The following is a 15,721-nucleotide window of genomic DNA, read 5'->3' as shown; positions in this document are numbered from 1 at the left end:
GTCTATTGCTAATCACCTATCAGCGCCAATTACTGTTGGCTTCCCTTAAGTTTCCACCTTTTGTTATCTTATTACTTTTGTTGTTTTTACGTGTACATCTATATGCCCTCTGCCTCATGGCATTCATTCACCTGATGAAGGAGTAAGCATCTACTCCGAAACGGTGTTCCTCATAACAAAGAAGTTTACATCCATTAATTCTCTTCCTTATGTGTGTCACTTCTAAATGCCTTTCAAAGACTTGACTCATCCCTTGTTCAAAGTCTAAGAGCCATCAGCAGTATGTTCAGAGTATGTTAATTCGTTACAACATTGTTCTGTGATCTATCAAAGTTCACTTCAGCAGCACATTTGGTTTCAAGTGAAGTTCCCATGTATCAAATCCACATTAAAAAAAGCCGTGATATTACTGGAATACTGTTAAAAGCGGTGTTACACCCAACTCACTCACATTCAAAACCTCAAAATTGAACACCAGAAAGCCTATCTCCTAATTCAATCGTTCCAACAACCAACTCCAAATATTAACTCAAACAAAAAGCAGTTCCATCCCACCATTACCAGAAGTACATCACCCTACCTGCTCGAGCATATGATCCGGTTTGCCTCCGATAACCTCAACAATAACACAAATGATGTTAATGTGATCTGATTTCATATTATAAGGATATAGATTAATCACAATACCATAAACCATCAAATGTCGGCTCACAGATGCCAATCACTATGGACAGCCCAAATGACCTGCTTGGATATTGATAGTTAGAGGGCCCTTGATAATCTTGGTGTGACATGCCGGTGTGATGGATGGATGTAGGTTTGCCACACAAAAATGAAGCTTGCCCTGACTGACAAATGTAAAGCTCCATGCAGACTTTTTGGGGTGATATGTGACAGCATGGACATTATCTAGTCTTCTCGTTCATCTCATCAGCGGGTCTGCTGGACATGAGAGGATTACCTCGGACACTGGGCGGGCAGTCGGTTTGAATGTAACCGACATTCTGGTTTTCAAACTTGAGTCACACATTGGACAGAACCATATTTCCCATTGGAACATAATTAAGTACAAAATGCATTTTTTCCAAATTGATAGTAATGTAAGGCATTTTAGGACATGGTCACAAGGATGCAAATTTCCACTTGTCTAATGGTGAAGGTATCCATGGGGCTGGTTAGATTCCAGATTTCAGGTTCAGAGAGACTCTTTATATGTGTTATCATAATTCAAGCCAGAACTTTCAGGTAAAGATTCACACTTGGAGGAGCACCAGACATGGACAATATGTAATATCAGTGAATGTTTTTTGTACAAACATACACTGAGCAAACCTTTGGTGGGTACATTTTTGAATATCATACAAAATTCCCTGCTAAAATTATATTGTCGGATCATAGATTTTCAGAAATCATACGTTTTTAGACGGACAAGGTTATCGCGACTACTTGCACTATAACAAGGGGTATGGGGTCACAGACACTGTAAATACTCAGATGATGACCTGTTTTTAAGATAAAGTCATGTTTTACAGTTGTTCTTGTGATTACGAGAAAATTACAAATGTTTTCTAAGGATCCGAGAACCAATAACCGGGATACTTTATCATTTACATTGAACATGAATAGTCCTTTATTATACCCTATTCTGCATAACTTACAAAGAGCCTTGCAATGGCATTTGACCCCCCAAAATATTAACTCATACTGCTTAATGTTGAGACTACCGGTTCCATGTTTCTCTAAAAATGTTTTATCTTATTCTTCAAATTCTTCATGAAATGGATCTGTTTAGTGTTGTCCCCAAAGACTACTAATTAGACATGTATGTATCTTACAAGAACAGTGTTGACAGGACCTGTTACAAACCACCCCCGTATCTATACAACAAGTCCTAGTTAGACTCATCATTTCCTAATTAATTCCATTATTCCAGCAACAGTACATTATATCACAATCACAATCCTCGGATCAAATCAGATCCAGTTATCACAATGTGTCAGAAGCCCTGACATAGAGTACCAACAGTGTAGGTATACATGACACCAATTATCACCAAACTGTCTGTATGGCAGGTAAATACCTCCCCTTGGTGCTGGCCCAACGTGCCCCTCACCTAGCAGGTGCCCCTCCTAGGAGGTCCTGAGGGGTGCAGTCTGAGCAGATATTGACATTTCATTAGATATCAAACTAAAGCCTTTAAGACGTCATCCCTCTCCGATTTCAGTATTTATTTACATGTGACCGACATCAGTTTTTGTTGGAAATTGAAAGATAATATCCAACAGTTACGGCCTCCCGACAACATTTCCTTGTCTTTTGACTGGGAAGTGGCTCTATATCAACTAAGCATCTACGTCCTTGCACAGATTTCTTAAGGCATGTCATAAGTGGGTGAAAAGATTTTCAGGAAGTGAGAAGAAAAGATTTCACGCTTGATGACCGCAGACTGAGTGTTCAACCCTAGTGTTCGCCAGTGAAAGAAAGGTCATGCTATATAAAAAGGTTGTACTTGATTTGATCAATTTTCTAGTCTGCTTATCAAATTTTTCAGTGCATACAGTAATCCATTTCGGCAATGAAGTGTTAAAAAAAAAATCAATTTCTGTGGTCTTTTTGACTGACAAGTTGCCATTATCTTTCAACACATCTACCAGTCGCCATGGAAGTCGAGGAAATACAAATATAATTTGATCTCCTCCAGGTTCAAGGACCATTTGTATGGAAATATAATTGAATTTAATAAGAGAACGGTATTTTGCCATGTCCTTATGACAAGCAAATTGTTCCACCCTACTATTACAGAAAAGTACCATTTATACAAAAATGTTCCCACAAGCTCAGTAGCAGGTTAACTGCCCAACGGCTGTACTTTTCACAGTAAGGGACAGAAGCAGAACTAATTTACATGGAGTTGTAAATAACACTGTATTATCAGTCACCACCCCCTCCCATGGTCCGCTGATGACCCCCTCTCCCCCAGCCCCTGGGGACCACCACCGTCACAGCCCATATTTAAGTAATAGGTCATGGACAGAGGTAGAGTGCAGGGAAAGGCTTCCTAACCTCGTCTTGCTTGTAATTAGGGGGTTCTGGCAATTTTATCGAACTGTAATACTAAGATGGAGCTGTTTTCTATTAAGATCCCATAAAGGTGCTCCCTTGTTAGGAATAGGGTCTCTCTTTGGAGTGTGCAAATCAATTTTGGGCTCATTATAAAGCTGTGAAGTTCATTTTAACTGCATTTTGAGCACACTTCCTTGCAATATTGCCTTCTCACACCCTGGGAACATCGCCTCACCGCCCACAAGGGAAACCTATGTAGAGGGGCTTAATTCAACCATATTTAAATACTTGAATACAAACAAACATCCCTTTCATCTTCAAGAGTCCATATTGGCTGAAGTTTAATTATCCATGATGTTTGTGCTACTTGCCAGTTTAGGTGCCTTTTACAAATATTTGTAATATTGTAGGAAATTCAAAACGTCAACACCACAGAATAATCAGTCTTCACTATCTGCTGAAACAGATTCTATTGGGCGTAAAATCAATAAAAATATTTTTCTTCTCAAGATATTTCCTTGAAGCAGATTCTTGTTCATAGTGTTTAAGAACATGACAATGTCTATATTTGATGATCATTTTGAGTGGGCTATTTTGGGTCACACTGATAGTTTATGTTTTAACTCGTAATAATGTTTATCCTATACCTTTCATAGTTAATCATAGTTTTTAAGATAACAACTTCTTTAAACAAATATTTGTCCTATTAATCAAATACCAATTGATTTTGAAAATGTTGTAAAGACAGAATATTGTTTTGGTCACTGCTTCAAGGCAATTTATTTTTTCCAGTATTTTATTAACAATATTTGTTTAAAAAATTTCCCAAATTGAATATCAAATGGCCGGTTTCATAGCTAAATGCTTTTCACACCTTTTTCTAATTCTTCTCCAGACACCTGTCACCTGTAATCAAAACCATTACGAGCTATCGATACAGCATATAATCACTGTCATGACATAGATAAACATTCTATAGTAGGAATCCCAGCAGCTGTACACAGCAGATTGGCTCCATCATAGCAATGATGATAAAAGACTGGCTCAATCATAGCAATAATGATAAAAGAATGGCTCAATCATAACACATCATCACAAAGGAGCAACCCCTGAATGTTTTATGATTATTGGAACAATCACAATGCGATGACAATTGATGTGAACAATCACAATGCGATGACAATTGATGTGAACAATCACAATGCGATGACAATTGATGTGAACAATCACAATGCGATGACAATTGATGGGAACAATCACAACAGGTGTAACAAGATGTGGCCAGGTAATGTCCGGATGACCTCACTCAGGTGCGCACGTAGGATCTTACCTGTACAACAACAGGTGGATGGTGTTAAGGTTAGTCGGTATATTGCACGGATCACTTTACAAGAATGATGACTGTAAAAATATTGTGTGAGGAAATAGGCTGTCTTTTGATTTGAAGTTTTAGTTTATTTTTTTGGCAATTAACATGATGGCATTTTCATTGCAGGATTTCTTTACATAATTGTAAATTCTAATATCATTATTGTAAAATCCATAAATAATTGTAAGACCTTTTTACACAAAAGGTCACTTTATTCGTAATTGTGCAAGAGTGTGAAATTAACATTCTATAGTCTCCCAGATGTTTTTTTGTGTTTTAAAAGTTTGAGTGAGTTATCCATTTCCTTTAAAACGCCCATAATATTGTTCCAGTTGAAATACAGAAATGTATGAAAAGACTACCGCTTGATGTAGGGAGGCTGTAGATGTTGAAATGCATGTCAAAGTTGACCTAACTTCAAATTACAGAAAAAGATTATTGTCCATTTCCGACCTTCTGAAAATGACACGATTAGCAATTATTGAAATCACTGAAGTATGACAAGCAAGTCCCTGGTTTTAGACATGAATTGTAAAAAGCTTTTAGTGATGGTCTGCTTGGCACATGCTCTGTTAAAATTAATTGTGAATGGGTTGAATTTCATGGTGATGAATTTGAATGTGTTGTTAAAGATCTGACAATCATAATCCTGCCTTAGATAAAAAACAGGTGTAGCATATTTGATACATTTCCAAAGTTTAATCATTTCCGCATTAGTGATATCTTTGGGAATGGCCTTAAGAGGAGGATTTTAATTATATTTCATGAGCTATTTGATGGATGGAATTTACGTGTTACCTTGAGGATTTCACACCTACATTTTAAATAATTTGTTCATTTTAAGGTTAATGTCATACTTCATGATTTTGATGGAGTTGCTTGTCTCTCACTATACCAAACATTCATTGTCAGTATCAAGCCTCTGCCTAAAATATGTTTCCGTATATTCAAATCAATTGTCAGTATAAAAACAAATTACAGTTGAAAACAGAAAAAACATGTTCAGAACCACACTATTGAGCCCAAATACAGTTTCTTCACTGTTCCATGTTTTATCTATTCAATCTTCAATTTTATTAATGCATATATATCAGATTTGTTGTTCATGTTTTATTTTCATTGTGTGAATGTTCCAGCTTCATCAGTTACCACTATCAGTTCAGTGGCCACAGTGCCCATTCTGCTTGGCTGTGATGGATGCTGTTATATGTACATAGCATTTCTTTGAAATAAGCTTTCAACACCAGCATATTTCCTTAAAACATGATTATTGGGTCAGTCCTTTTATTGAAGCTCTCGCCTGGTAAATATTTCCATGTGTCAACCCCAGACCATAATATCAGTCAACAATCATTGAATAAATATTGTTTCTACCCCATCAAGCCTGCTCACTCTTCAGTCAAATGTTTGTTTGTTTTTTTACGTTGAACTCAGCAATATTCCAGCTATATGTCAGCAGTCTATAAATAATCGAGTATGGACCAGACAATCCAGTGGTTGACATCATGAGCATTGATCCAAGTGGCCACTAGGCCGATGGTCCAAGTGAAAATCTAGAGGGGAGAGTTGCTTTCATCCAAAAATCTAGTAATTTTACAAAAATCACTTGTCCAAATTGAGCTGCAGACAAGTTGGATATGACTCATGGTGGTACCTGATGGGGTTACTAACTGTAAAAGTAAAATACACTTTAACTAATTTGATTTGTTTATTACCATAATAGATTGACACATCACATAATAGCTTCCTGGATTACCATATTCGACGTAATAAGCGCCCCGCTCTAATAAGCGCCCACAGTGATATTTGCTAATATATTGGCTCGTGAACAATCCCAATTAGCACTCCTTCCGATTGATCAATGTACACAAGACTTATTTATTCGCATACATTACGCACTGGTGTGTTATATGCATTCTTAATTATGGGCAATTAAATTCTGGAAAAATGTATCTGTATCATATAAACATTTCAGTGTGTCAGCATAAACCACGAAATTTATCTTTCAACTCTCTTTTTTCCACCAAAATAATATTCTAATAAGAGCCCCCTATTTCTAATTTTGAGAGCGCCCTGGTCTCTTATTACGTAGAATACAGTATGTGTATTCATCTAACACTGTATGTTAACTTGTACTCTCACAATGTACCCCTGATTTTCCCAAAGCTGCATCCACGCTTCATCTAGTTTTGTCCCCACATCCTCTGTCTTGCTCCATGGTACCATTACATTATATCACTGGGAATAACACCACTTATCTCAGCAGACGCATTCTCAGTCAATTCTCAGGGGCTTCATTAAAGCCAAGTAAAAAAGGAAATTGATTCTGTGCAATTGAAGTTAAGACCATCTTTACTATGGGCAGGTGATCATTGTTTGCTAAAGCAATTCCGAACATCTCAATTTGGATGTCCAGACCGCCATCCTTTGATGTTTGACTCTCTCACTAATCCTTGTCAAAGGCAACAAGTTTGAAGTATGTGATAAACCCTATACAAGTAGCTCTTGACTATGTAATATTTAGCATGGGGCTAACACCAGGCTTATGTCATGTCCTAGGGACTAGCATGGACTTGAAGGGGGCAGGGATATTATCCTTGGACTTCCTACAGCTTTGCGGGGGCAGGGCAGACTATTGTGTCAGATTATTGTTCAGTGATAGCAACCCAGTGACATCAATGTTTGGGCTGGCTGTTTGCAGCCGTTTGAAAATAAGGATTTGGCAACATTTCAATTAAGCGTCTGTATCATCTTCTACATCAGACAATTTCAAAATGAAGAGTTTTATATTGCTGAGCCTTTCCTTGAAAGAATTATAAGGATTACTACAGATTGGACTTATCTGTTTGTGTACCTCGTGAACCACAGACTTCTATGGGCTCTGCTCAAACATACAGGATTATTACTGATGTTGATAGTTTGGAAGAATGATATTAATGTTTTAGGACATATTTGTGAATAAGTTAATCATTTTTGGTGCACTGACACATTCCTTTTTTGTGTGTGCTTCTAATCATCTAGCCCGCCGTGATATTGCTGGAATATTGCTAAAAGCGGCGTAAAACCATACTCACTCACTCACTCTAATCATCTAAGGTCGACCGCCTCAGAGGTCTAGTGGTTAGATCATCTGCCCGGAGAGCGGAAGGGTGGTGGTTTGATCCCTGGACGTGTCATACCAAAAGATGTCAGAAGATGGTACTTGTTACCCAGTCTGGTACTCGGCATTAGGGGATAAAACAAGGACAGCTCGGAGTCAGTAGACTGTCATATGGACATCCACTGCGGCGTGGTGTCTCAGTGGGCTAGCACTATAAGACACCCCACACTTATACAAGTTCAATAATCGTGAACACGACATTAGACCCCGTTTCACCTCACCTCCTAGCATATAGCATTGTGTACACTCCATTGTAGATTAACATCTAGTCCCTGAAATGAACATAGTTTACAGAAAAAAATTGTTAACTCATAGTTATGAAATACATGTATAATAAAAAGGAGCCCAGAGTCTTTCTTCCTCTTCAGATGCTGCAGTAATCTAGACTTGTCAAATATTATAGACTTGCATGGGCTGTATTGGATGTATTTGATTCATTGAGAGTAAGATATAAAAGTAGGGATAGTACAGACGGGAGGGGTTGTTATACGAACATGCCATATCTGCTCATCTCGACATATGACTAAGTATTTTAAACGCATAACACGTTCAAATGTCAGGTGACCTCTTGACAGTACGGAAGCACTGACTATGTAAGTCTTTCATCAACAACAGGAAGTGTGCACACCATGCACAGCGGTCAGTCAAGAACAGCAGGAATTAACAGCCAATTTACACCCAATATCCTCTTTAACTGGAACAGAACAGTCAGGCATGGTCGGTGCCATCTATAAAACCTTCCTGTTTGCACTACTAGGGCAGTGGGGGCAGGTGAATTATGGCTCCGGCCAACACCCAGGCTAGAATACCATCTGACGCTCATGGTCATCCATGACATGCTTGACCTTGGTCCATTTCAGTTTCCCTTGGAAGAGTTGAGTTTCCAATTAGTGTTCTGTTGGTTATTCACTATCTAGGCAGCCACTGATTTATAACCTGGGAAGACAGTCTCCAGACTCTGTAAGTTGTAAACTGTGTTAGTCACTGGTCAAAAATGGTTGCTAGCACCATAAAACACCTCAACTTGGCAGCTAACAAATTGGACATTTGTTACTGCAGACATACCAGTGTTAAGAATTTTAACTGGCAGAACAGGACAGAAGTCATTCCTATGTGACCTAAGGATTGAAACTCAGATCTGTTTCAAACAGTAGGCCACCATGCTTTTTGTCGTACAGTTTACAACGAGCGCGCTTATAACAAACCGAGAGATATAACAAACTTATGTTTGGGTCAGGGCCATTTGCTGTATATATGCGGAACATATGCTTGTAAAGAACTATGGTTATAACCAACTAATATTAGGCTAAAAAAGTCTTGGTTCTCAGGCACCGCCCACATCATCACAAAGTTTGCGGCACGTTTCGTTTCTATTTCCATTTTTTTTTAAATAAATTTAAAAATCCTCAAATATTCCAAGTCAAACGGTAGTCAAATACTGTATTCCAGTATTTTACTCATCAAGGAATACATTTATGTAGGGAGGCCCTTTCCTGGGTTGATTGTACACAATTGCTTAATGATTACACAACTGTTTATTGGTTACATTCTAGTTTGAACAAACACCCCCCCCCCCCCCCAAAAAAAAAAAACAGACAACGCCTGCCCGCACTATATTTTCAGAAAACATTGCCTGAGAACCTTTACCTCTGCCTTTATTTTTTAAGCCTTAGTGGTCCCTTTGAGTTCTTATGACTGTAGTTTATTGTACATGAACCTGTGGGTGGCATATCTAAGTACTATCAGTGACACATAGCCCTTCAGCATGACCAGACTATATGTATGTTCTGAAACCAAAATCAGTAAGGATTATGAAACAACAAGTCTCTAGCCAGCTCTATACCATGAAATCCGCATCAGGAAATATAATTAGAGAGAAATGTATTGTGTAACTAAAGATTTCATATGTCAGTGTAAGTGACCGTAATGTAGGTTGGCTGGGCAGGTGATCGTCCCTATTTCATACTAGTCCTGTGGGGATTCCATACCCGAGTTGGTCTCCACTACCCTATGCCTGTCTAAGAGCCCTCCAAAGTGATGTGACTATCATAGAAGAATGCTAGGCAGTTGGTAGGGGTGTAACGATTCATTGATGTATTGGGCATTCATATCTGACCATATGAGGCTTGTATACCTGTATACACCTGCTCATGTATTGATTCATGATTTCATTCTGTATCACTTACCACAAAATAATATTTCCAAAGTTTTGCCTTAACTACTTAGGCTAATGTAAACTTACCACCAGCCTTGAAACAAAATGCCAAATCTGTTCCCTTAAACTCTTATACAAGCTTAAAACATAAAAGTCTTGCGAACATAGGGACTTGCATGCACAAAGAAATATCTTAATCACTCTGTATCAGTGATAGGCATGTCATGACTGCCCTACCGATGGTTACCCATTTCTAAATGATTTCCAGTCGTCTAAGGCACCGCGATTCGCTGTGCAGAGTTGCGTCCTCTGGACACGCCAGAAACCTATGGTTGTGGGTTCAAATCCCAGTTCACCCCGATTATGTTTCTAGGTTTGTCAGCACCATACCCGTGCTCGTGGGTTTCACCGAAGTGGTAAATGTCTAAGACCTGCATCACTTGGGGCTTTCCTCCCACATTAAGCTGACATGCCGTGATATAACTGGAATAATGTTAAAAGCGGCGTTAAACCCAACTCACTCACTCACTCACTCTAAATGATTTTATTCTGTATAATATAAACATATATACATTTCCGAAGTCTTGCAATAACTACTTGCGCTTGTGTTGACTTACCACCAGTCAAAAAAGAAAATGCTAAATCTTAAATGTTGCATCATACTATTATAACAAGCCTAAAATTTCCAAGACTTGCAATCAGGGGGAATCTTATGCAAAAAATGGCATAAATCAAGTATCACAACATGTATCGATATGGTAGATATGCATCTTGTGATACTGCTGATGGATATTCTTTAGCTCTTTAGCTTTTAGTCCAAACATGGACATAATTTTTTTATCCACTTAACTTCCTGCTGCTGTGTGACTGCTACATTGTACTAACTACTACTCTCACTTCCAGGAAGAGGAGGCTGAGTGGGTGGGCCTCACCTTAGGCCAGGCTATGCACAAGGCTCGTGACAAACACGCCAAGGAGAACCCTACCCGGCCGCTGAAGGAGGTCTTCACTCAGCAGTTCATTCAGGATCTCTCAGGTAACATCTTGCTCACCAAGACACATGGACAGAAATGCATGCTTTTTGTTTCTTTGTTTGTTGTTACACGTCGAACTCAGCAATATTCCAGTTATATGACCACGGCCTGTAAATAATCGAGTCTGGACCAAACATTCCAGTGATTGACATCATGAGCATCAATCCACACAATTGGGATCGATGACATGCTTCAATCAAGTCAGCGAGCCTGACCACCCGATCCCGTTAGTCGCCTCTTATGACAAGCATGGGTTTCTGAAGACCTGTCCTAACCCAGGTCTTCATGGATCTAAACACATGCAGTTGAAACTTACAACATCTCGCTGGTCATATAAATGTAGTCATGGTGTCAATATTCATTATGAATGCATTATGATAACTGTCAATTAATGATTCGTCTTTTTTCAATCTGTCAACAAATTTATGACGACAAATCTCAATTGGTGCAACATTGTTCAAATAGAAACAAATATGGCTTCAATTTCTTAAACTATGAGTTCCAATAATGTTAAATTCTGTGATGATTTTGAATATCCATTATTATAAAGAAACTAAATACTGCAAATGTCTGCAGGGTTTTATCTTGACCTGCAAAAGTAGGGGTCCTGGGGACCCCAGTAATTAATTTTAAGGATCCATTCAGGCAATGTGAGGGTCCTGTAAAGTAATGAAATGGTGTAGTGAACTGTATGTTCAGATAATTACTGTAGAGCCTGGGATGAATCAAGGGCCATGTGGACAGTGGTACTGATTGATGGATGAAATGACAGACACCCCTATCTGCTCTTGATGCACACTGGGTACAATGAATATTACTGTGGGTCCCTCGGGACGCAGTATATTCTTTTTCTGTGTCCAGTCTAACATTTGTGCATACTGGATGATATTTGAAGGTCGCATGGAATCCTGTGTCTGTCTTGTCATATTTACCTTATCGAGAGTAGGGTTCATGATACATATCATATATTTAGGTAAGTGTCATATGACATCCCTTTGATAGTTAACAGTTTGTCTGGTGGTGGGTGTGGCACTGTTGCTTGACGTAAAGCAAAGTCACGGTTATGTTTTTGTGTTATTCACCCCTATTGGCTGATGAAGCCATTAACATCAATCTCAACCAAGTAAAACACTGCAGTCACATGATAAAGAGAGAGGATCACAAAGCAGACGGCAACCAAGCTGCATGTAGAAAGACATCCATCTCATGGTACAGCAGAAGATTACATTTTCCCATTTATTATCATTATTCTGGGCTAGAGAGTGAACATAATGCATACCAGTGATGATCCCCATAATACATCAATCACAGACTTTCCTGTGAGAAATCCCCTCAAAAAGATAATGGGCATACAATAAGCTCAATATCGTCTTTGTCCCAGGATAATATACAGTCTAAGATACAAGCACACATCCCTTACTCCACAAGCACCACCTGCACTGTGCAGATGCTCTGCAACTAGACCCAACCCAGCCCACAAAATTCTGTGGAAAGTGTTAAGAGATGGAAATTGTGAAGACACTTCACTGACCATAAATAGGCAGAATCTTGCAAAGATATAAAACTAGTACATTAAAAACACCCCAGACCCCCAGATAAGCTGCATATCTGCGTAAAATATGCATCAGAAATGCAGAAATATGCAGTAAAATAAAATCCAAACGTATCAAATATGCAAAGAACATTTCACATAAGCTACAAAAATAAAACTTGTGCGTATCATCAAAATATTGTGAAGTAACCCGGCGTATTCGATTAGCATATCAGCAACTTATTTTGAAATTATAAACGGGCATTCGGTCAACCTTGCCAAATTCCACGATAACAGTTACATCACGATCATTTGCCATCACACTTTCTTGTGGAAGTATCGTGGTATTTTTTAGTCCTATAAAGCTCTCGAACCCACACGACACCAGTTTGCAGGGACTAGATGAATAGTGTTTTTAAATATTTAACTTAAATACCCACATGTGTAAAAACTAGTGGGTAACAGAAATGGGAATACTCAGATAGAATTACTGATACCCAATGATTTTAAAATGCATGGGTAAAATACCCACAACACCGAAAGCTTATCTGGAGCTCTGCACCCTTAGCCTGTACACCCCTCACCCAACACAGGTCAGGACTGTTTATATGAAAGAAGTAACTACTACATATAAAAGTTAAATACCACCAGAGTTTCAGCTTGACTTACAGAGGAAGGGGGGCAAGATATATTGGGGGTCCTTGCAGGCAACATGTAGTGTACTGTACGTTTAGATAATTACTTACGAGCGTGGATTGAATCAATGACCATCTGGACAATGGTCATGATTGATGGATGAGATGACAGACACCTATAACTGCTCTTGATACGCTGCAGGTATAATGTATCTCATTGTGCGTCCCTCTGGACGCAGTGTATTGTTTTTTCTGCATTCATTCTCTACATTTTTGTGAGTACTTTATGCTCATTTGTGAGTAGTGTACAATACTAAAACCCTGGAACACGCCCAATTTTTCATGACTATAGCAGAGCTCCAGATAAGCTTTTGGTGTTGTGGGTATTTTACCCGTGCATTTTAAATTCATTGGGTATCAGTAATTCTACCTGCGTATTCAAATTTCTGTTACCCACTAGTTTTTACAGATGTGGGTATTTAAGTTAAATATTTAAAAACACTATTCATCTAGTTCCTGCAAACTGGTGTCGTGCGGGTTCAAGAGCATTATAGGACTAAAAAATACCACGATACTTCCACAAGAAAGAATGATGGCAAATGATTATGATGTAACTGTCATCGTGGAGTTTGGCAAGGTTGACGGAATGCCCGTTTATAATTTCAAAATAAGTAGCTGATTTGCTAATCGAATACGCAGGGTTACTTCATAATATTCTGATGATACGCACAAGTTTTATTTTTGTAGCGTTTCTGTAATGTTCGTTGCGTATTTGATAGGCTTGGAATATATTTTACTGCGTATTTCTGTATTTCTGATGCGTATTTCACGCAGATACGCAGCTTATCTGGAGCTCTGCTATAGTTAATCTGTCATGGCTGGTGCATACTGCAACAGACAGCCTTCCAATGGTAGGTTTTCTCTAAAGTGTTTTGAGTAGTATACATTTAAGAAAGATGACTAATCATGGATACACGTTTGTCTTTTCAGAAGGAACTGCAGAGCATCAAACAGAGTAAGTGTGGTATTTCCCCTTCATATCAGTAGTTCACCAATTTCACAGACATGGTTGATAAATTAATTTCCATACTGATCAAATTATTTTGATAATGATAGGACAAAGAGTTGCTATCTGGTTGAGATACGCAGACACGTGGGTAGGTAGTGACACCATATGATTCCCAGCAGGAGCTGACAGCCATCTTTGTTTGATAAGCAGCTGGCATTGTGAGGCTCATTATTTCCGGGGATCACATCAGGTCGTCCCTGTCCCAAAGTGCCAGTGGATGTCCAGTGGATTTGATTGTTTTCTTTCATTCCGTGATGGCCTTCGGACCTGTGATACCCTGGTGTCAAGCAAGGTCGTCATGGACCTCATACATGTCAGTGTAGAGAGAGCGATTCAAAATTGAAATTTCCTGAAAGCCATGCAAGGTCAACAGTTTGTAAGATGTCTGTCACATGTCTGATGTGATGAACTACCAGAGAATTTGTCACTTCCGAAGAGTGAATTAAGTTCAGATATTTGAAGCCTTTGTTTCCTGTAGGATGTCTGATTTTAATCAGTTGTGTTTTCTATCTCAGGGACTCCTGGATGAGCAAACTGAATCCATTTGGTTCAAAGACCAGCTCGAAGAGTTGACCTGGCCACACCTTGTCCCTGCATTGCATTTGTAGTGGAAACAGACATCATCGGAGGATGGCCAACATCAAACAGTTCATGCAGTCAGTCTACACTACCTAGCCGGAACCTGTCTGTGACAAGCATTTAAACCAATTAGTAGCCGATCATATTTCATCTTAACCAAGTTTTTATCATTTTATATCTACTTTACCATTCTTTCATTTGACCTGTACAATGAGTCACCAATTTTATTTCCATTATACTGATTTTCTTGGCACCATTAAAAGCAGGTTTATCCATAAAACAATATAATGTTTTGTCCATTGAGGAGCCTGTTCTCAAGATTTCTGATGTGTTGTGACTGTGTATGACTAGTGTTTCATGCCAGGGAAGATGTGTCTGTGTGTGACTGCAGAACTCAGTCAAATCACCTTGAGGTATATGTTGTTGCTGTAGTTGGAACATGTTTGATGAATAAAGATGGACTTTTGTAATCTCTGCTTGTTTCCTTTGAAAGTGTGGCCCTGTAAGAGGCAGACTGGGCTGGTGGGGAGGGGGTAAACTGGTTGTTAAAGGCGATCGCCCGTCACACTGAAGACCTGCTCTCTCTCTCTCTCTCTCTCTCTCTCTCTCTCTCTCTCTCTCTCTCTCTCTCTCTCTCTCTCTCTCTCTCTCTCTCTCTCTCTCTCTCTCTCTCTCACTCACTCTAAGAGGAAGACAAAAGTTCTTATAGGAAAAGCTGTTTTTACAACATGGAAATGATGACCTACAGTAAATGAACTGTTTCTTCATTAATCTATACCAAATCAGTTCTACAAACCATTGTGGGGTTTATGAATCACTTACTTCTTGTCCCCTGCCGGGATGTGACGACTGTCACCATGACTACTGTTTCAGTGACAGGACATCCAGCACTCATTACAGAGCCAATACCTCAGATCCAACACTCCTCTCTGTGAGGAGTCAAGTGACCAATTACCAGTGAAAATGGTGGGCCAGGTATCAGAAAACAGGGCCAGGAGACACAAAAAGCTCAGAAATGGATGGTCATTTATTGTTAAATTCAGGGCACAATCACCCAGGCCTGTCATTGTGGACAGTGCCCTGTAGAAGATGATCTGGTTGTGTGTCTGTTTTAGGAATATAGTAT

General features: G+C 39.0%; 1 protein-coding gene across 1 annotated transcript in view; it reads left to right on the top strand.

Annotated features, from left to right (window-relative positions):
* Window positions 1–15,065, top strand: part of LOC139450104 (large ribosomal subunit protein bL28m-like) — a 77,507-nt gene extending 62,442 nt beyond the window's left edge. The window contains exons 6-8 of the mRNA XM_071231751.1: window positions 10,651–10,783; window positions 13,938–13,962; window positions 14,532–15,065. Coding sequence (XP_071087852.1) covers window positions 10,651–10,783; window positions 13,938–13,962; window positions 14,532–14,589 — 216 coding nt within the window. The 3' untranslated portion in view covers window positions 14,590–15,065. The remainder of the gene's footprint in view (window positions 1–10,650; window positions 10,784–13,937; window positions 13,963–14,531) is intronic.
* The last annotated feature ends 656 nt before the right edge of the window (window positions 15,066–15,721 follow it).

Source organism: Haliotis cracherodii, unplaced genomic scaffold, assembly GCF_022045235.1.
Source record: "Haliotis cracherodii isolate W230 unplaced genomic scaffold, xgHalCrac1.p SCAF_8, whole genome shotgun sequence".
In the NCBI taxonomy this organism is placed as follows: Eukaryota; Metazoa; Mollusca; class Gastropoda; order Lepetellida; family Haliotidae; genus Haliotis; species Haliotis cracherodii.
Note: the sequence above shows the minus strand (reverse complement) of the source record. Positions and strands in the feature narration are given on the sequence as shown.